The sequence below is a fragment of the Natator depressus genome, chromosome 6 (assembly GCF_965152275.1).
Source record: "Natator depressus isolate rNatDep1 chromosome 6, rNatDep2.hap1, whole genome shotgun sequence".
NCBI lineage: Eukaryota > Metazoa > Chordata > Testudines > Cheloniidae > Natator > Natator depressus.
The window spans coordinates 37,173,622-37,194,104 of NC_134239.1; the positions used below are offsets into that span (position 1 = coordinate 37,173,622).

General features: G+C 40.8%; 1 protein-coding gene across 3 annotated transcripts in view; it reads left to right on the forward strand.

Annotated features, from left to right (window-relative positions):
- MICAL2 (microtubule associated monooxygenase, calponin and LIM domain containing 2) overlaps window positions 1-20,483 on the forward strand; it is a 184,245-nt gene that overhangs the window by 60,537 nt on the left and 103,225 nt on the right. For all 3 annotated transcript variants that reach the window (XM_074955066.1, XM_074955064.1, XM_074955065.1), the window contains exons 3-12: window positions 4,219-4,426; window positions 7,051-7,167; window positions 9,098-9,199; window positions 11,318-11,473; window positions 12,569-12,669; window positions 15,998-16,255; window positions 17,987-18,102; window positions 19,310-19,436; window positions 19,648-19,738; window positions 19,832-19,979. In XM_074955066.1, the coding sequence (XP_074811167.1) occupies window positions 4,219-4,426; window positions 7,051-7,167; window positions 9,098-9,199; window positions 11,318-11,473; window positions 12,569-12,669; window positions 15,998-16,255; window positions 17,987-18,102; window positions 19,310-19,436; window positions 19,648-19,738; window positions 19,832-19,979 (1,424 nt within the window). The remainder of the gene's footprint in view (window positions 1-4,218; window positions 4,427-7,050; window positions 7,168-9,097; window positions 9,200-11,317; window positions 11,474-12,568; window positions 12,670-15,997; window positions 16,256-17,986; window positions 18,103-19,309; window positions 19,437-19,647; window positions 19,739-19,831; window positions 19,980-20,483) is intronic.

The following is a 20,483-nucleotide window of genomic DNA, read 5'->3' on the forward strand; positions in this document are numbered from 1 at the left end:
CTTGCTTTTAAACCATGTATAGTATTTTAAAAGGTACACTCACTGGAGGTCCCTTCTCCGCCTGCTGGGTCCAGGAGGCAGCCTTGGGTGGGTTCAGGGGGTACTGGCTCCAGGTCCAGGGTGAGAAACAGTTCCTGGCTGTCGGGAAAACCGGTTTCTCCGCTTGCTTGCTGTGAGCTATCTACAACCTCCTCCTCATCATCTTCTTCTTCGTCCCCAAAACCTGCTTCCGTATTGCCTCCATCTCCATTGAAGGAGTCAAACAACACGGCTGGGGTAGTGGTGGCTGAACCCCCTAAAATGGCATGCAGCTCATCATAGAAGCGGCATGTTTGGGGCTCTGACCCGGAGCGGCCGTTCGCCTCTCTGGTTTTCTGGTAGGCTTGCCTCAGCTCCTTCAGTTTCACGCGGCACTGCTTCGGGTCCCTGTTATGGCCTCTGTCCTTCATGCCCTGGGAGATCTTGACAAAGGTTTTGGCATTTCGAAAACTGGAACGGAGTTCTGATAGCACGGATTCCTCTCCCCATACAGCGATCAGATCCCGTACCTCCCGTTCGGTCCATGCTGGAGCTCTTTTGCGATTCTGAGACTCCATCATGGTCACCTCTGCTGATGAGCTCTGCATGGTCACCTGCAGCTTGCCACGCTGGCCAAACAGGAAATGAGATTCAAAAGTTCGCGGTTCTTTTCCTGTCTACCTGGCCAGTGCATCTGAGTTGAGAGTGCTGTCCAGAGCAGTCAAAATGGAGCACTCTGGGATAGCTCCCGGAGGCCAATACCGTCAAATTGTGTCCACAGTACCCCAAATTCGACCCGGCAAGGCCGATTTAAGCGCTAATCCGCTTGTCAGGGGTGGAGTAAGGAAATCGATTTTAAGAGCCCTTTAAGTCGAAATAAAGGGCTTCATCGTGTGGACGGGTGCAGGTTTACATCGATTTAATGCTGCTAAATTCGACCTAAAGTCCTAGTGTAGACCAGGGCTTAGTCCGCACTGCTTCCAGCAGCTCCCATTGGCCTGGAGCAGCGAACCACGGCCACTGGGAGCCGCGATCGGCCGAACCCCGCGGACGCAGCAGGTAAACAAACCGGCCCGGCCCGCCAGGGGCTTTCCCTGCACAAGCGACGGAACAAGTTTGGGAACCACTGGTCTAGATAATACTATTGCTATGTCTACACTGGCAATTGAAAGATATAACTTTAGTCTTTTAGAAGAGTTAACCCCTCCACCCCTGAAAGACGCAAGCTTTGCTGTGACAAGTGCCAGTGTGAACAGCGTGTTGTCGGCAGGAGAATCGCTCATTGGGGGTGGAAGTTTTTTGTCGGCAGGAGATCTGAAAGACAGTGGCTACACTGCACGACTTTTAGTGGCACAGCTGTAGCCATACAGCCGTGTCGCTAAAAGCTGTGTAATGTAAACATAGCCTTAGTCCTGCCATGAGCACAGGTGACTGGACTAGATGCTTCTAGAGGTCCCTTCCAGTTCTACGATGCTATAATTCTTCTCCAAAGTTATCTTTAATTACTGTGGTTTCCCTCACCTGATAGAGGGCTTTTGAAGAGCAAAGTGATCCTGGATCATAAAAGTAAAGGGAGTTTTTTCCTTTGGCTTGAATGGGAGCAGAACAAAGGCTTTCAGCCATGAGTAGCTTTGTGCCAAGACTCCCCTGATTTCCACAATGCTAGTTGCTACAGCTCAAAGGTCAGTTTCACCAGACTTGTTTGTATGTCAGTAGTCACTCACCATGGACGAAATGGCTTCACCTAACTGTGTGAAAGCAGTGATAAGTTCATTACCTTCTCAATATGGCCAATAATGAGCCAAAAGACTGGTTTATTAGCAGAAAAAATATAGAGTGAAGGGTTTCATGGGTTTTGCTAGAATGTTTGCAGTACTGTTTCTGTTTTTGCATATAAACAGAGAGCTTGTTTTTTTCCATGTGTTGTTTCTTTCACTAGTTAATAAAGGTAGAAGCTTCAAAACTGCAAAAAATAATCTTTGCAATAGATTCTTGCTGTTCTTGGCTCCAAAAGTTTCCAAAATGGATGATAAAATGTCAGGAGGAGTGAGCTATAATCACTGGAAAAGCTCTCCTGATAAATCAAAGAACAAATGACTCTAAGACATGCAGACAAATATGTTTATAGATGATAACCATAGATGGTGGCAAAAATACAATTACTTTTCACAGTGCCCCCAAGCAAGTTGGAAGATACCTTGTTAATGGTGGGGGGTGGGGAAATTCTCATTCTCTCTCTCTCTCTCTCTCTCTCTCTCTCTCTCAAATTTGAATACATTCTATCCTACAGCATCATGAGGAAATGTCAGTGTGGGGGGTTTTATCAGTTGGCAAGAGCCACTATGAATAAATCTCAAAAGACTACTTTTAAAAAAAATTGCATGTATTTATATATAGTATTTCTTGTCCGCCAGAAAAATTCTGATCAATCCATGTATGGTCTGTATTTGCAAAGTGCTGCTAGCTGCTTGCTCAACTTTACTGGAAAACTGCGTAGCTGTAAATGCATTCACTTACTTGTCAGAACTCAGAGTTCCCATGTTAATCATAACAAGTTTGTGCAGAGAGGAACTGACCAAGCCTCTGCCAATAATCCCACTCTCTGATCCTGCCTGGTAACATCTGCGCTGGATTTTCTTCCTTTACATAATTAGATCCATTGATGTTTTCTTAGTGTTTAGCATACAGTGTGCTATGTTACTCTGAAAGTACATAAAGCTAAAAATGTATTTTAGGAGTAAGCAAGCCTGGGAAATGGCTGATGGAACTGATTAGCTTTAATTAATGATACTTTAATACCTGTAGCATTTTTTTTTTAAATCTACAGTACCTGTTCATTCTGTGAAAATTCCACTATTACTGAATTTTTAGAATATTTTACTTTAAAAAAAGATAATTATAGCTCTTCTCATCATTGGTTTCATTAAAGCCTGTGCCAAATAACTTTTATCTGAGATGTAATACTTTAAAACAAATGGACAGACCAAAATAAATAAATAAACCCTACTGTTATGAAAAAGAAATGTAATTAGAACCAGACTTACATTCAACTAGGCTTAGTTTACAGTAAGTTCTTGCTTTTGAAACTGTAATCACTGTCTGGCTATGTGTGAGAGAACCAAAGGAGCATGTTTTGATTGTGAGATAATGCACTTGTACTTATAGCATAGGACAATATCTACCTCATAGCCAGAACTTTCTGAATTAGGTCATGCACACCTCAGTGGTTAGCAGGCTTAATTTGTTACCTGAACTGATTTGCTTTAATAATTTGAGGTGATTTTTTTTTAATCAAGAGGTGCTGTTTCTAATCAAATAATTTCTGGTAACCAAGTCAGAAAATGTAAACATCTGATGCACATGCAATTTTCCAGAAATCACAGCTTTCTGGCTTGTAGAAACTTAAAGCTGCAGGCCAAAATTGAAATCCATATATAGGTGAGATTTGTGCTTAGGCACTTTGAAAATCCCACCCTAAGGTGCCTAAATGTGGACATAAGAGCCTAATTTTAAGATCCTATTTTGAATATGTTGGTCAGTGTTAAAACAAAGTAGAATAGGCCCAATTCACAAGTACTGTAAATCAGGGTAGGTCTAATGATTTCACTGGAGCTATGTTGATTTAGGCTAGCTGACGATCTCATCCATTGTATTCAGAATACTGGCTAGGCTACAGGAAAATATAACTAAGTAACATGCATTGTGGAGATAGTTTTATGCTAAACTAGTGTAGGAATATTTGGGGATTACTTTTAATCAATGGACTCTGGTCTAATCTGAAGATTGCAATAGCAATTGCCTCTGAACAAAACAAAACAAAATCTGCTTTGAGACCATTTATTCTTCATTTCCAAGTCTCTCCTGTTGTCTGTTGCAAGTAATTTTGAAATAACTGTTATATCCTTCAAATTTATTTGTCTACTTAGAGCTGGATGAAAGCATTATTTGAATAATTTTTACCATATTTTTCAATGGGTACTTACTTTGATGTCTGTGTATGAGAGACACTCCATAAAGTAAAATATTTGAGTATTTTACTGCTTCATTTTGTCAACAGTGTACTTGAATATTTCTGGAGTTATATGATCAGCTCTTGATACGGTAGCATTACTTCAGTTGACAGTTTACACCCTTGAGGTGACTTGGCAATTTTATATTGACTTCCATTTGCATTAACAAACTTCTTCTTTCCTCCCTCAGTGTTTGATTATTGGAGGTGGTCCATGTGGTTTGCGGACTGCCATAGAACTTGCCTTTCTGGGAGCCAAGGTTGTGGTTGTGGAGAAGCGGGACACTTTTTCAAGAAACAATGTGCTGCATCTCTGGCCTTTTACAATTCATGACCTCCGGGGTTTGGGAGCGAAAAAGTTTTATGGAAAATTCTGCGGAGGATCTATTGACCATATCAGTAAGTACCAGTGACTACATGGAAATGTACAGTTTTGTTGAATGCTTGTTATGCAGAAAACTTGCTTCAGAAATATTAATAGAGATCTTTTCTGGACTTGCTGGGTAGTGTTTCTTTACCAAGATAGTAATGACACGTTCTGAATACACACACAGAGAAAAATCCCCAAAGTCAAGCACTTCTGATTTGCCAAAATTGCATAATCTTATTTGAACAATAACCTATGCTCCTCATCAAAGCTTTAAGAGAAACCTTGTGTGGACGTTTTTTTAATTGCTGTCCACAATCAGTTTAACAGACTTCATTGTAGGGCGTCTTTAAAAGTGTACTCTAAAAATAAAAGGTTTTACAGTTGTATGAATGATACTGCTGCTTTATAGGTAGTGCCTTAATTGTACTACGTGCCTTACAAAATATCGAAAAAGGGATGGTGCCTACCCAACAGGGATTTTAACCGAACTTGGACGAAAACAAACCTCCTGGACAGCATCTTGAGTGTTGGATTGTTTGCAGATATTATTGAGGAGGAGAACTTCTAGAGAAAATGGTACCAAAAATAGTAAACCAAATGTCTTTTTAAAAAACATGGAAATGAGTTTTGATCACCTTAGGGGGGCTATCTGCTTTTTCTTATAAAGAAATTGGGATGGAGGAGAATGGCATCTGACTGTGTGGCTATCTGTTTTAATTTGAATGTGTATTCATCACGGTATGACTAGATGCAATTTAGATGTATGTTTGATGTCTGATCTGAGTTAGATAGTGGGTTGGTAAACAAGTGTCCTTGTATATGAAGGTTGAAAGCCTGGCCCCACAGAAGTCAATGGGAATTTTGTCACTTGACACGTCCCATTTTAAGGCCCTGTTTTCAGTTGCTTATAACTTTACGAAATTTTAGCTCTTTGGGCTGAAATTTTCCATGTCAAGTGTCTGTGTCCAGATGAATTTTATTTGGAAAATTTCAGACAAATGCTTCAGCTGTTTCCTAGAATGAGGCTAGGGATAAAGATTCTGGTGACGTTTTCTTTGAGAAGCTCTCTAGCATCTCCGTAGTTTAGAGCAGAGACTTGAAATTTTGGCAGGGGAGTGGCTATTGTGTCAGGGATGTTGGCTTTCCCCATGAAAATCTGCCCAAATTTGGCTAAAGTATAAGCCTTTTAAAAATTGCAGTAGGGCATCCTCTGTAGGTATTTACTAGATCTGAGAGAGTCTGTGCTCTCAGTGCTCCCCTTGCTGGCATTCAAGCAGTGTGGAGGAGAAAGCGGTCTGAATCAACTGCAGCGGGGACAAGAGCCAAACTTGGGGCAGCAGGGGGAGCAAAAAATGGGAAAAGGAGTCTTTGGTGTGTCGGAATGGCTGGACTAAGAGACTGGGATCAGAATCCTGAGGAATGGGGTCTGGGATTGGCTAGGTGAGAAGAATGGGACTGGTATGAGGAGCCAGAGGTTGGGAAGAGATGGGACTAGAGTCGGGCAAAGTTGGGGGAAGGGGCAAAAGGGTCGAACTTGGGGAGTGGGCAGAAAAATCTGTGCCCACTAGAGCTTGGAATAGAGCACTGTCCCCTCCAGAGCTTGAAGTGGAACTGAAAATTCCTCTGCTTTCCGCAAATACCTGTGAAATCCTGTGTCTGTGTCTCATCCCCTCTACTGCTAGTCCCCACAGAGGATAACAACTTACTACTGCTGTCATTTACTCCATTAGCTCACATGGCAGAGGACTGTGTGGTGGATCAAAACTGTGTTAAAAGAACATGATCAAGGTTGTAGAATCAAGGACTCAGTAAAGTTAGGAAATATTAAGGTATTAAGGTTGCCTATGCAATCTTAATTGAGCTGCCTTGGGCATATGCGTTATGGTACAGTCTTTAACTGCGTAACATTCTAGTTTTTCCACAGGACTCTTTCCTAGTTCAGTGTACAGGCTGGACCTGTTGTGTAGTAAAGGAGAGTAGAACTGCTACTTCAGTTGCACAAGTTGGAAGGCGTGTAGTGAATGAGGCAGGGGATTGCAGGAAGACAAAGGATTATCTTGTGGTTCAGACAGTGGAATGCTGCCCTGGGAAGTAAATTCTGTCCCTGCCCTGCCACAGAGTGATGCTTGGCAAGTCACTTAAACTAAACTTTTCACAGGGGGTCATAAATTGTGTATGTGCCTCATTTTCTGGGTGCCTGTCTTGAGACCCTGGGCCCCATTTTACAAATGGGGAACTGAGACAAAGAAAGACTAAGGTCAAAAGTATCCACTAATTTTGGATACCCAATTTGACATGCCAAGGACTTGATTTTTCAGAGTGCTTAACATTATTTTAATACTCGATAGCTTCAAAACACAGTTCCCACTGTCTTCAGTTGTGAGCACTCAACACTTCTGCAAATCAGGTCTCAGGGTCTCAAGTGAGGCACCCAGAAAATGAGGAACACACAGTTAATGATCACCTGTGAAAAGTTAGGCTCAAGTGACTTGCCTAATCTCTACGGACTCCGGCAGAGAAACTGAAAAGATGTTGTGCTAGGCACTGTACAGATACATAATATGAGGGCCCCAGGTGCTACCACAATATTAATTTAATAAAGGAAATGCTATTACATAGTTTAAAATGACAAATGTGTTATCACTGTTCATAGGTATTCGACAGCTTCAGCTTATCCTCTTCAAAGTTGCACTTATGCTGGGAATTGAAATCCACGTGAACGTAGAGTTTGTGAAAGTTCTGGAACCTCCTGAAGATCAGGAAAACCAAAGTATGACTGACTTGTGACTTCAAATAACAAAATTAAGAAGCCAGTAACTTTGTCCTATTGAATTACTCTCATTGTATGAAATAACTGTATTATCATTTGTGAATTAATTTCTAATCAAGCCAAGGTAGCACACTTCCTCTTAAAGAAACTTGTGTCTTTCTTACGAAATGGTGTATGGAATCGCAAGCATGATAACTGTCATGGTGTCAATACACTGATCCATTTAAAAATATGCCCTGGCCAGAGAAGTAGAGGTTTCTCACTATGCCTGCTGGCATGTGCTTGAGTTTTTGTAGGGAGGCTAGTATGGCCTTCTGCTGTCTTCTTGGCATGAGAATTTTAGATTGATAAATATGAATTCTGAGGATGTCTTTAAGCCCCATGAGCCAAATGTTGCTCTTTCTTCCATCCTGTGTGACTCCCATTGACAGTTAGTACCCTATCAGAAGTTAGCCATTCTCATTTAATGGTATTTATCAGTATATATAAATAAGGCTGCGAGTCTGTCACAGATGTCATGGATTCCATGACTTTCCGGGACTTCTGCAGCATTTGGTGTGAGTGGCCAGGGGCCACCTGACCAGTTCAGCCAGCCCCTGGGCCAGCCGCACTAGCCGCTGCTGGAGCAGTCTCAGGCCACCGTCTTCCCCACAGCAGCAGCAGGAGGAGTTTGGGTGTGGGAAGGGGCTCAGGACTGGGGGTTGGAGTGTGGGAGGGAGTGAGGGGGCTCTGGGCGACACTTTTCTTGGGGAGCTCCCTGGAAAAGGGGAGACATGACCCACCCTCCCTCAGCTCCTAGCTCTGTGCACTGCCTTGCCTGCAGACATCGCCTGCAGGCACTGCCTCCGCAGCTCCCCCCAAGCCAATGGGAGCTTCAGAGCCAGCTCTTGGGGTGGGGGGAGCGAGTAGTGCGTGGAGCTAGGAGCTGAGGGAGGGACATGTCCTCACTTCCAGAGAGCTGCAAGAAGCCAGGTAGGGAGCCTGCCAGCCCTGCCAACTCCTCCCCACTAGCACCAGCGGGGGTCCTGGCCCGTGCACTGCCACCCTCCTCACCCAGCACCAGCAGGGGTCCTGGGCTGCTACTCCCCCCCTCCCCAAGATTTAATCAGGGGTGTATATAGTACAAGTCATAGACAGGTCACGGGCCATGAATTTTTGTTTACTGCCCATGACCTGTCCATGACTTTTACTAAAAATACCTGTGACTAAAACATAGCCTTAGTTTATAAGATGTGGTGCAAAATTTAATATAGACTGAACAAGTTTTCCATTTTATATCTTGGTTGCTAGTACTACTTCTGTGCTGTTTTTAATTGACTGTGGGTAGATGAAATGAGATAAAGGGATACTAGTTATGATTGTGAGTATTTGTATTTAGAATATTTGTCATTAATATAAGTACAGGTAATTCAAACATTTTCAGATTCTGTTTTAGGTTAATGAAAGTGATGCATCTTTCTTTAAAAGGTTTAAAAGCATTTTGGCTAGATTTTATTTTTCCCCTCTCTTTGTGTTAGACTAATTGGAATCTGCTTAACAGTTTTTAAAATAAAACTATTAGGGTCTAATTCTGCAAACACTTTTGAGTGAGTTGTCGCATTGAGTTCAAGCTGGGACTACCCACGTGAGTAAAATCACTTGTGTATGTATTCACAAGATTGGGCCCATAGTCAACATAATGTTTTATATGATCCAAATGAAGGCGTTCCTTTCTGCCATCAGCTTGCCACTTAATCCTCATTATCGTTAGTGGGAGTTCCACTGACGTCAAAGCTGTGTGTAAGTTGTATGCAGATGTCTGAGAGCAGAATTTGGTTCAGTTTGATTGGAAAATAGATTCTTTTATCCTAATTGCTTTCCTTCACATTCTAACAATGGTTCTTCTGTAACAATGCAATATTTGAATAAGTTTTATTACTTGTTTCTTTAGAGATAGGTTGGCGGGCTGAATTTCTCCCAATGGATCACCCTCTGTCAGAGTTTGAATTTGATGTTGTTATTGGTGCAGATGGTCGCAGGAACACGTTAGAAGGTAGGTAAAAAGATATTCTTAAGATCAATAACGGTCTTAAAGTACAGTGGAAAGGCTAAAAAGAACAGAAGGGAATGGGTTATCTCTCCCTCCCTCCATAAGTGTTTGCGTATATGACAGTGGAAATTCCTTTATGGCGTGTCTCCTGCCTTTATTATAGTGTGTTCAGCTGTACCCCAACAAGTGAGACATTTACTTCATTACTGATTCTTAGGGCCATCTCTGCCAGTTTGTAGGGATCATATTGTGGTGGTTAGTACCATAAGTACCATAACCTACTGCAAGGTTAACAAATAACATGCTGGTTTAATTTTATGGTGATTTGACAAAAATGTGTTGAACTGCACATTCTTCATGTCATTGTGTCATAAGTCAGCTGAATATACTTGAAATAATGATCATATGGTGACTGCCAGGTATTTTAATGAACACATCAGAGGAGTTGTTCTTGGATGGTTGTGATTTATATCAGAAGCAGTCATTTCAGTAACACATGTAAGAGATAATAACTGGCAGGAAAGGAAGGTCCTGTTGTTACATCTCTTACAGTCATCAAACAGAATTCCAACCGCCTGAGTTACCTTTGTGAGTGAGACATTAGCTAAGCAGCTCTGGCATCACATGAACAAACCTGTTACTTAATTACATATTGTTCTGATAGCTTTAATTATACTCATATTAGTTTCAACTCATCAAGCTCCTGATTTCCCTTTTTATTTGTCTTAGTTTGCTCCAAATGTCAGCTTTTTCTCCCATCTGCCAAACACAATACAGTGCTTATAGATTTTTTTTTTTTTTTTTTTTTTCCCCTCTGTAACTTTTTAAAGTTGGAAAATTTCAGACATGCTTCCTTAGGTGTCTTTGCAGAAAGTCTGTTGCAGGATTCACACATCAGCAAAACAAAATTACCGCCAGTGTTATGTTTTGGGGGTTGCAGATACTAGCAAAAATCTTGGCGGCCCCTTTAAAGAAATCATTGGGCCAAGAGAGAGTATTTGATGCCCACTATAGTTTATCAGACTAAAGACATTCATAAAATAGTGATAATTTGCACATGATACCTATCCCAAGCAAAGGGTGAGGTCGAAACTAGAACAGAAACACACACCTACAGACAAATCACTATATACTGTGAATTTCTTTATTTTCCCTGATACTGACTATGAAATACACTAGCTGAAAGTCATAATTTTCACAGTTGGTTTAAACTACTCCATACGATCCTGATCCTGCAAATACGCGGCTGCTTAAGTTTACACATGCAAGGTATCAATGGACTGCTCAAATGCATAAACATAAGCAGATGCATATTTGCTAGATCATGACCTACTATCTCACTCTCACACACTTTTTCTATCTTTCTCATAGTTGTAGGAGCCAAATATTTTTCAGATTTTCTGTGTTCCTCCTCTTAATTGTTGACCCCCCAAAAAAATGCAAGTTAAGACTAACCATATAGTAAGTGCTACCAAAACTCTGGCTCTTTCCTAAGTAGCTTTTACAAATATTCTCCCTCATTATTTTGATTCACATTGTTTTAAAATTTTCAAGTAATGAATACATGGGTTTGTTTTTGCTGCATGCCTCCCGCTTCCTCCCTCCCACCCAGCCCAGAATAAAAAATAAACAACCAACAAAAATCCAACCTTCAACTTAATGTTGTATATCTTTATTACAGTACCACATGTGTATCTGCAGGTCTTTTGGGGATGGGGATATGCAGACACTTGAAATGAAATGTGTGGGATTTTGGAAAAAAGAAGGAATCCACTGGCCATAAGCTGGGGGCTGGATTGGTATTCGTTTGCGAAAGAGAGAGCTGCCTTGAAGGTTCCCCCATCCCAGAGTATGGTTGTAAAAACTTTGGCTGGTTTTACACACCACCCAGGGTTACAAGAACTTCTCTCTGGATTGCCTGTCTTAATTGTCACTGAAGGGCACTAAAATGTTGGAGGGATGTAACCCAACTTTGTTTAATAAGGCTGCAAAAGCTGATAAGTAATACAGTATTTCAGAGAGTTTGAAATTGGCAGCTTAAACTTTTCAAGATATGTGGGCCAGCCTCAACAAATGAACCTTAGTGTCGCTGTAGTGTTAATTCTTTTCCTTGTTCTCCAGGTTTTAGAAGGAAGGAATTTCGTGGAAAGCTGGCTATAGCTATCACAGCCAACTTTATCAACAGAAACACAACTGCAGAAGCCAAGGTGGAAGAAATTAGTGGTGTCGCTTTCATCTTCAATCAAAAATTCTTCCAGGACCTTAAAGAGGAAACGGGTAGGTCCTTATTCTCTTCTTCTTTTTTGGGAGGGGGGCCGGGGGGGGTGACCAAACAAAATATATGGTAGGGCAACTCGATATATTCAGGGCCACCCACCTACCACCGCTTCAAAAATAGTTTATAATGTATTAAATAACAAAGCAATAAAATTCTGCTGATTTTAAAGCCTTAGGGAAGGAGGTGTTCCTACAATGGAATTTTTTTTATCATGGGTGTTACCACAACCTGGATCATTTGGCATTTTCATTTTTCTCAACTTTAAAAAATATTTTTGATACAAACTATAACTTTTTGTGAGAGAACATTCTCAATACCTAGAGATTTCCCTTAAAGAGAGCATGCTTTGATTTCTTTGTATTAGTTCACATATTGTATGTTTTAAGCACCTCATAAAATAGGCTCGCTTGCTTTCTTGGAAGTGTCATTGTCTATTTGTTAAGAGAGTACTTTTTGAAGTACATGTTGGTTTGCTGTCAATAGGCTTTTATATCACTTTAAAATAAAATATAAATAGTTTGTATAACTTACAGTGAATGGCTTTAAATCAATTGTATCTTGGGTTAAACCTTCATCCTTGGGTGTGTGAAAAAGGAGCCCAGAATAGGGCAACATCCACTAGAAGTATAGTACGGGTATATACTTCCATTCCCTGGTTTCAGGGGGATTCCCACATTGCAGCCTGTATTTTAAATTAACATTTTGGGCACCATGCGCTTGATCCTACTCCAATTTAAATCAGTGAGCATTTTATTGGAGCCGTAGCTAGGCGTATGGCAACCTACATATTTTGTGTCAAATATGGATCACATTTTCCCTTTTTTAGAAGATTATTTAGAATGCTAGTAATAGCAAAAAATATTTTACAGCTGGTCAAGGACTTTCTTGTATTCTGTATTTGGGGCCCCTTTGTTCTATGCACTCTGCAATCTCAGTTGGGGACTCCAAGTATTTATATTCAGGAGGTGCCTGAATTAAACTTAAATGAAAGATTCTTGTGGGGACTATATCCATTATTGATGGCAAATGGCTAAACTAATGAAAAAATTCATTTAAGTTAGGTTTTCTTCACAAATGTCTTGTTGTCTTTTCAGGAATTGACCTGGAGAATATTGTTTACTACAAAGATAGCACTCACTATTTTGTAATGACAGCAAAAAAGCAGAGTCTTCTGGACAAAGGAGTGATTATCAATGTACGTATAGATGCAGGGCAAAGCCCTCTATTTTATTTGACTGAGACTACATGAGGGTGGCTGAACAGAAGGTTTTAACTGACTCATTTGATCATTTTATGATTAGAGTCTGAATTACTTAGATGGTGGTTTACCTGTGTTTGGTTAATTTTTACAGTGAGAACACAAAACTCAGAGAGAACTGAAAATGGTACGGCTTAAATGTGTCAGTTCAGAAACTGGTTGTAACATGATCTTGAGTCACCCTGGAAGAGTCATTGGCTACACAGGCATTGATATCACTGTAGACAATAAACCTCAGTGACTCAAAAATCAAATTAGGGGAAACTGTGTATGTTCAGGCAGCAAACTGAGAGAGCCTCGGATAGAGTCCAACACTGAAATGTTAAATTGTCCCAAATGGATGAAAGGCAACAGGAAGGTCACTTTTAAACAAGTTGGCCTTTATAAACAAGTTTCAAAGTACCTAGTAATTCTTGGGTGTCCAAACTGAGATGGTTAAAGGGCCTTAATTTTCAGAAACTGAGTGCTCAGCACTTTCGGAAAATCAGGCCCCTTCAAGATGTCTCCTGTTAGGCACCAAAAAATCACTTGTCATTTTGTAACCTTGCCAGAATAGTCATAACAGACTAGAATCTTCCTAGGAGGAAAGGAAGTACCTATATGTGGGCTATCAGAATCTTGTTTGGCTTGTGGGTACTATTGATGAGACAAAGTCGTCACCCTTTTTGGAAACTGCTTCTCTGATGAGTCCTTGGTAACTCTTTTCAGCTTAGAGTGTAGAATAGTGTTCAGCGAGGCAGGGAGATTGGAGTATTCTCACCGTTGTCACCACAGTCCCACTTTGAGTAGCCTCCCCTTCGTGACTTGCTACAGGTTGGGACTCTGGGACTTACCATCACACCAGTGGACCTCCCCATCCCCCCAATCCTGAAAGATGTTCAGAACGGACCAGTTGATGGAACAAAATGACATCGCTGTCTCCAGGATAGTGATCCAGATGACTCCTGTGTTGTGAATCTAAGACTCCTCTTTCCTGGTTTTCATTTTGTCTGAAAGAGTCCATCTTAGTCACCAGGACAAATCTAACTTTGCAATGCTTTGCCATGACCACTTTTGAACTAAAAAGCAATGTTGTGCAGCCTGACTTCAGGTTTGGGCTGGTTAGTTTTTGTTTAAATGCCTTTCATGGACTGGCTAGAGGACAACAGAGCAATCTAGCCAAACCCCTTTTCCCTACCTAGAAGGGTAAAGCTGTGATACTGGAATGGATAACTGGATTGTTTGTCATGTGCTGTGACTGTGGCTTTCCAGCAGTTATACTGCAACCAAGAGACAGAAGCTGCATTTCCCAAACTTTAGCTAATCTTTTTTCTATTCCCTATAGATGGGATCAGACTTCAACAATAAAACCTGATAGTTACTAATCTCCCCAACAAGAACATTTAGTGCTGTTTTAGAGACTGACAAGCAGATTGTTCTCCATTGGAAATAATGCCTGAAATTGTCTTGGATTTCAAGACACTTTTTTTTTTTTTAATTTTGTGGGTGATGGTTGATGTACAACAAGCAAAACCAAATTCCTGTCAACAGAGCCACAGATATAAGTTTCTGTTCCTTTTATATTGCCAAAAAACTAACACAGTATCTTTAAAGGAATTCTATTCTAAAAGCACTGTCCCATTGTCTGGCCCTGCAGGAAGGAAAACAGGAGGCAATGGATGTGGTTTGAGCAGGCTACAACTTGATTCACTTAAAATATCTGGGAGTACCTGGCAATAAATTGTGCAGTGCAGGATATCATTAAATTTCACCTCCGTGGGAGAGGTACTGTCAGCCCTCCCTCTTCCCATCCTGGTCCAAGCCAGCCCATTGCTGGGACCTTGCTTCCCTCCCATCATATAAGAGTTAAGGGGCCTGAAAAGGGAAGAGCCAGACACTACAAGCCCTGAACCCTCTACTTAGCTTTCTTAAGCGCGGCTTTCCTCTAAATCCCCTTCCAATCCATTTTATCCAATAACTGTATCCCTTCCATACCAAGTATCTGCACTGGACATCTGCCACAAAGAGACACTAGGTTGGCTGCCTCACTGCTTTCCTAGCTGGGTTCCCAGATATTTGCTGATACTTTTATCTAACATTAGGAAAACACTATTTGCTTCCCATTCAGATGGGTGTACCCCATTCTCCCTGAAGTTGGGCACCCAATAAAATATGTCCAGATGAAGCGTGTTTCTCTGGAACATCCCCTTCTCTGGTCACCTGGAAGGGCAATCGCCCTTACTCCCCACCTGATCCAGCCATTTCCTGTTAAAACTGCTCCATCCAGGTAAATTTTCCCCTTCCTCCCCCTCTGCCATCAGTTGCAGAGGGATCCCCTTACAGGGGCAACACTGCATGCAGCTGTGGTGAGGACATTTGCAGAGCATTCACAATTGCTTTTCTCAACTTAATCCTATTTTCAGGACTCTCTCACAATATGTACACATTCAAAAAAATCCTGTTGTGGAGCTGGAGCCACTTAACCAAGGTCACAGGCAATTGGCACATCCACACCATTTCTTTGATCCATTTGTGTCTCGTGCTAAACACAACCTGTCTAGAGATAACTGGGCTAATATCGGTTCTGCAGCATCATCCATCTAGGATGTGCCAGGTCAGGGGTCTCATTCATGATTAAGCTGGAAATAGAAATCGCCTTATCAGTCACTGATGGTAAGCAGCATGACCCATAAAGAAAGGGTCCCTGCGAAGTTGAGCAGTTTGCCTCTAACAAATTCTTTCCTTGCCCAATTTGTAGATAGTCTATTATGTCTTACCCAGTGTCCATGTATATACAGTTCTAAACCATAGGCTCATCAGTATCCGGTCATATATGCCAGATCACTTGTCACTCAATAAGGTGACCCTAAGTCCTAAAGTGCAATATTCTCAGTAGTGATGGGACATGAAAGACAGAATGCATTGCATATTGGTAAGTAGTGGTGATGATACCTTCTCAATAGGAGGGTAGTAAATTTACCAAAATAACGTGTAGCTAAAGGGAGGAGGGTGAGGAAAACACTATTTTCCATTGCAAGTAATAATGCTTATTTGGCTTGCTGCATAGAGTTACTATTTCTAGATTGGGCTCAGTATATAGTTTAAAATATTAAGCTGTGTGTTTACATATTAACAAGTTTTCTAAATATTTAAGTAGCAGTCAAATTTCTCTCAGTACTTTGCCACAAGATGCGATGTTGCCATCTGCTGTGTGCTATTCTATTTTCTGTCCCTGCATTAGAATATTTTAAAATCTCTCATACTGCATGTGTTTTTGTCTCTTCAGGACTATATTGATACCGAGATGCTTCTCTGTGGGGAAAATGTAAACCAGGACAATCTGCTGTCGTATGCAAGGGAAGCTGCAGACTTTGCAACCAATTACCAGCTGCCTTCCTTGGATTTTGCGATTAATCACTATGGGCAGCCAGACGTGGCTATGTTTGATTTTACTTCCATGTATGCCTCTGAAAATGCTGCACTAATAAGAGAAAGGAACAGACATCAGCTCTTAGTTGCCCTTGTTGGAGATAGTTTACTTGAGGTATACCTAGCAGCAACAACAAAAAGCATTTTTAATTCCTTAAAGTAAAAATATGTTTTTATGCTGTAAGAGGAGTTTGGTTTGGTTTTGTTAAACCGCAGGTTCAAGTACTTTGGTAAATGCATTCAGGTTGCTTATTTTGACAGTATAATAACCAGGAGGTGGCAATGTGAATTTTATCTGGTAGCTGGCATAAGCATAAATCTTTCCTGAAAAGAATAAAATTAAGAAGATTCAGAAACCAGCTGAGCTGGCCACATATTTAATAATATCTAGTAACAGACAGCTTTTTTACTTAATTTTTCAGCTTGTTCATAATTTCTATTTGTTTAAAGGGAAACTGACAAGTTTTGAACTTTTTAAATGACTCATTTTTTAAAAGCTGCAATTTCTCACAGAATACCATTAAATAGAATGGCTGGATTTAATTTTTTTTCTTCCATCCTTATAAGGTTCTTTAAGGAGAAACAGGAAATAAGGGGGAAACAGTGAGACTGCTTCTAAATAAAACACTGGCAAATGCATAAAGTATAAAGAAACAAAAAATCCACAGAAATATTTTGTTACATGCGGACTTCTTCAATTATAATAACCTTTAGGTGCCACTTTAAACTACAGTGTTATTAGGTCCAACACTTTGACAGACAACTTAGCTTTTAAAAAAAAAAAAAAACCCTCTAAAGTTGGAGGGGAAGTGACTCCTTATTGGTCATGTCAGCTGTACTAACTGTGGGCCCGATACTGCAGACACTTGCTCATATGTGTAAGTTTACCTACATGAGTAATTCCAGGGAAATCTTCAAAGGAGTTGCTTGTGTGTGTAAATGTTTAAGTTACTCATTATTATTCATGCTTGTACATGTCTGTATCAGAGTGGTGTGGCATTATGGGCTTTCTTCAGGATGTCTCGCACAAAATGGAGTACATGTTGATTACTTGGCTGACGTATACACTCGCATTGCCATTAGAGATGGTCTAAAAATATCCGTGGACTCTTTACTTTGTCTTACAATAAATGTTGTGAAACGTTGGTACTTTTTTTCTTTACACTGGAATTTTCTCTCATTTTCATACTATAACTTGTCAGTAACAAATGCCTGGCTAATGATCTCTGATGCGGATTCCACTTGTATGTAACACAAGTTGTGTTTCACAGCTGAAAACAGGGAGCCAGGTCCTCTGCTGGTGTAAATGGCATAGCTCCCTTGACTGCAGTCCCAGTCAGTCAGACTGTCCTGCTTTGTACTTTTGATGCTAGAAGTATACGTTAGAGTGAACAAGCAGTGTACTCAGTATCGCCAACCGCCGATGTTCAGAAATCATCTGTCAGATCCCCAAAACATCGTGAGATTGGCTTAAAAATCAGGAGTGTGTTTTTTTTTAAATAAGAAATGTTGGATCTTTCTACTTCCCTTCTGGTTTTTGAATGTTTTAGGGTTCACGTTTTCCAGCTGTTCTCTGCATAAGAGCTTGAAATTTTCTTTGAACAATGAATATACAAATAAAAAATGAAAGCTGAGATTCTCATGACTACAGGAGCTGAGGCTTTGAGAAAAAACACCAAATATCCTGAGAGCTGGCAATACTGTATACTAGAACTTTCTCTGGCCTAGTGTCTCAGAATGTGTGAAAACCTAGCCTGCAAGCCCACCTGGCAACTGCTTTAGTGATAAGTCATCTTTTAAGAAAGATGAGGGATTAATAGGGCTAAACTGTAAATACTCTTTACAGCCCTTCTGGCCGATGGGTACTGGCTGTGCAAGAGGCTTCCTAGCTGCTTTTGATACAGCATGGATGGTGAAGAGCTGGGATCAAGGAAAACCCCCACTAGAGATCCTTGCTGAACGGTAAACTCTTCCTTCCTTCCCCTCATTTAAGCAAATTTTAAGGGAATACGGTGGTGGCAGAAGATGTTCAAGGAACAGTGCAAGTAACATAAGTATTCTGCTTACTTGCAGTGGCAGTCAGTTCATTTAGGCTACTGAACAGTTTTTTCAGATGGCAGTGACTTCTAGGCCTCGTCCTGCAAGTTACGCTCTGCAGGTGCAAGGGTCCGCTGATATGGAGTAATCTGAATGATTAGGGCCTAAATGACTATTGACCTGAGCCAGGCTGAAACTTTGAGGAAGAGGTGTAAGGCTTGGTATCAAATGACCAGCCCCACAAATCTTCTGGTCCCCAAGCACTTGTTGTGAAATAATCTACTTTTAGTCAAAGAACACACAATGTTTTAACAGCAGTAGTTTTCAGAATTGCCACTTCCGTTTTTTTAGCTGAGCCTTTTAGTTCATGCTGGGACTGTGATGTGACTTCTATTGACTCTGCTAAATGTGCAGCAAGCAAGAATCTGCATAGGTTTTAATCATAAGTTCTTTTCTATAATCTATTATTCACTCTCTTAAAACCTGTTATTAAAGGCACCAACAAAAAGATTTTTGCATGATGATGGCCTGAATTTGCTGACCTTGTTTAGTGGTTCCATTGGCAAAGATTTGATACTGTTACAGCTCGTCAGGATGTTTTAGAAACTGATGCATGGTAGCTGTTTGGGAGCAGTATTGTTTGTGGTAATTATGGGATCAGGACTATAAGTGCAGTGCTGTCTGAGGAATGAGAAGTTTGTGGATGACTCAGAAACACAGAGCAATCCCAAATGGAAAATTGAATGGAGTAACAAAAGAAGGGCCTAGTGGTTGGGTGAATTGCAGGATGACTAGATCCAATGCTGTTTTGTGGTAAAAGGAGAAGTTACCCCTTGGGTGGAGATTAAAGCAAAACCAGATGGCTTTGCATGACACAATCTTACTACTTTCTTGCTCTCTTCCTGCCTCAGGAAGATACAAGCATCACGTAAGTGTCTGTCTGTCTCAGGTTTGAGATGGAAAATTTCTCATGCTGAGACATTACTGGCAGTTGGTGCAGATTCAGGTTTAGTGCAGGGTACTAATCATTGACAGATTCTAACTAAAGATGAGGGCAATTACAAAAGCAATGTAGAAAAAATGGTTGTACGCTGTCTTCAGCTGACACTTCTTTATTATTATTGTCTGTCAGAGAGAGCATTTATCGACTATTGCCCCAGACTACACCCGAAAATATCAACAAGAACTTTGACCAGTATACCATTGACCCAGGAACACGCTATCCAAACTTGAACTCCAGCTGTGTTCGACCTCATCAGGTCAGTTCTTTAAAGGCTCACTTTACAAGATCACAATTCATTTTTGTCCCAGGAGTCATATGGCTGCAGTGGAAATGCTGCATAAACAAAACTTTCATGAGATTCTCTGGATGAGGTCAAGTTACCTGATAAAGTTCACGTGAAAAGAAAATAGTATATTAAAATCATTTGCAGTGGTCATGTACTTACGTTCAAATTGTTTTTGCTTTAGGTTAGACATTTGTATGTTACAAATGAGCTACAACAATGCCCTCTTGAAAGGGTCAGCTCTATTAGAAGATCAGTGAATGTCTCAAGGCATGGTATGTGAAATTTTCTGCCTGGTATGATTCTTTTACATTTCATGTTCAGAGTATGTAAGTGACTGAAATGTTCTCCCTATATTACACCTGCAGAATCCGATATTCGACCTAATAAGCTTTTAACCTGGTGTCAGAAACAGACAGAAGGCTACAGGAACATTAATGTCACTGATCTCACTACTTCTTGGAGGAGTGGCCTTGCGCTGTGTGCAATTATGCACCGCTTCAGACCTGACCTCATGTAAGTTATGTGGGTAGAGTTTGCTAATTGTAGGATATGCTAAGTTGTTTATAAAAGTATAAACTAGTGTAAGGCCAACCAAAACAATGCTGGTGGTTTAGAGTCCCCTTTTAACATTTGTTTTTGCAACCGGGTGCATGCCATTGCTGAGTTTGTTTTTTTCGCAGATGTCCTTGGTCCAGCATTTAAAACTGAAGGTATACATTTTCAAAGAGCTGCGTGGCTTTTAGCTGTGTGATTCTTGTTGACTTTAGCGGAAATCACATGCCTTTTTTTAATGTGAGGGTTTATGGTCATGTGTTCCTGGGGGCACATTCTTAGAAAGGAGAGGCAAGTTCAAGGGAATTTTGTAGCTTTAGACTGTTTCTGTATGTGCTCTGTATTGTTCTGGACAACACCCTTTCATATTAGCTGCATCATGAACACCAAACATCGAGGAACAGATGCCCGAGGTAGTCCTTGCAAATTAACTCCCTCTTCTGCCATAACCCCTCTTTTTCTGAC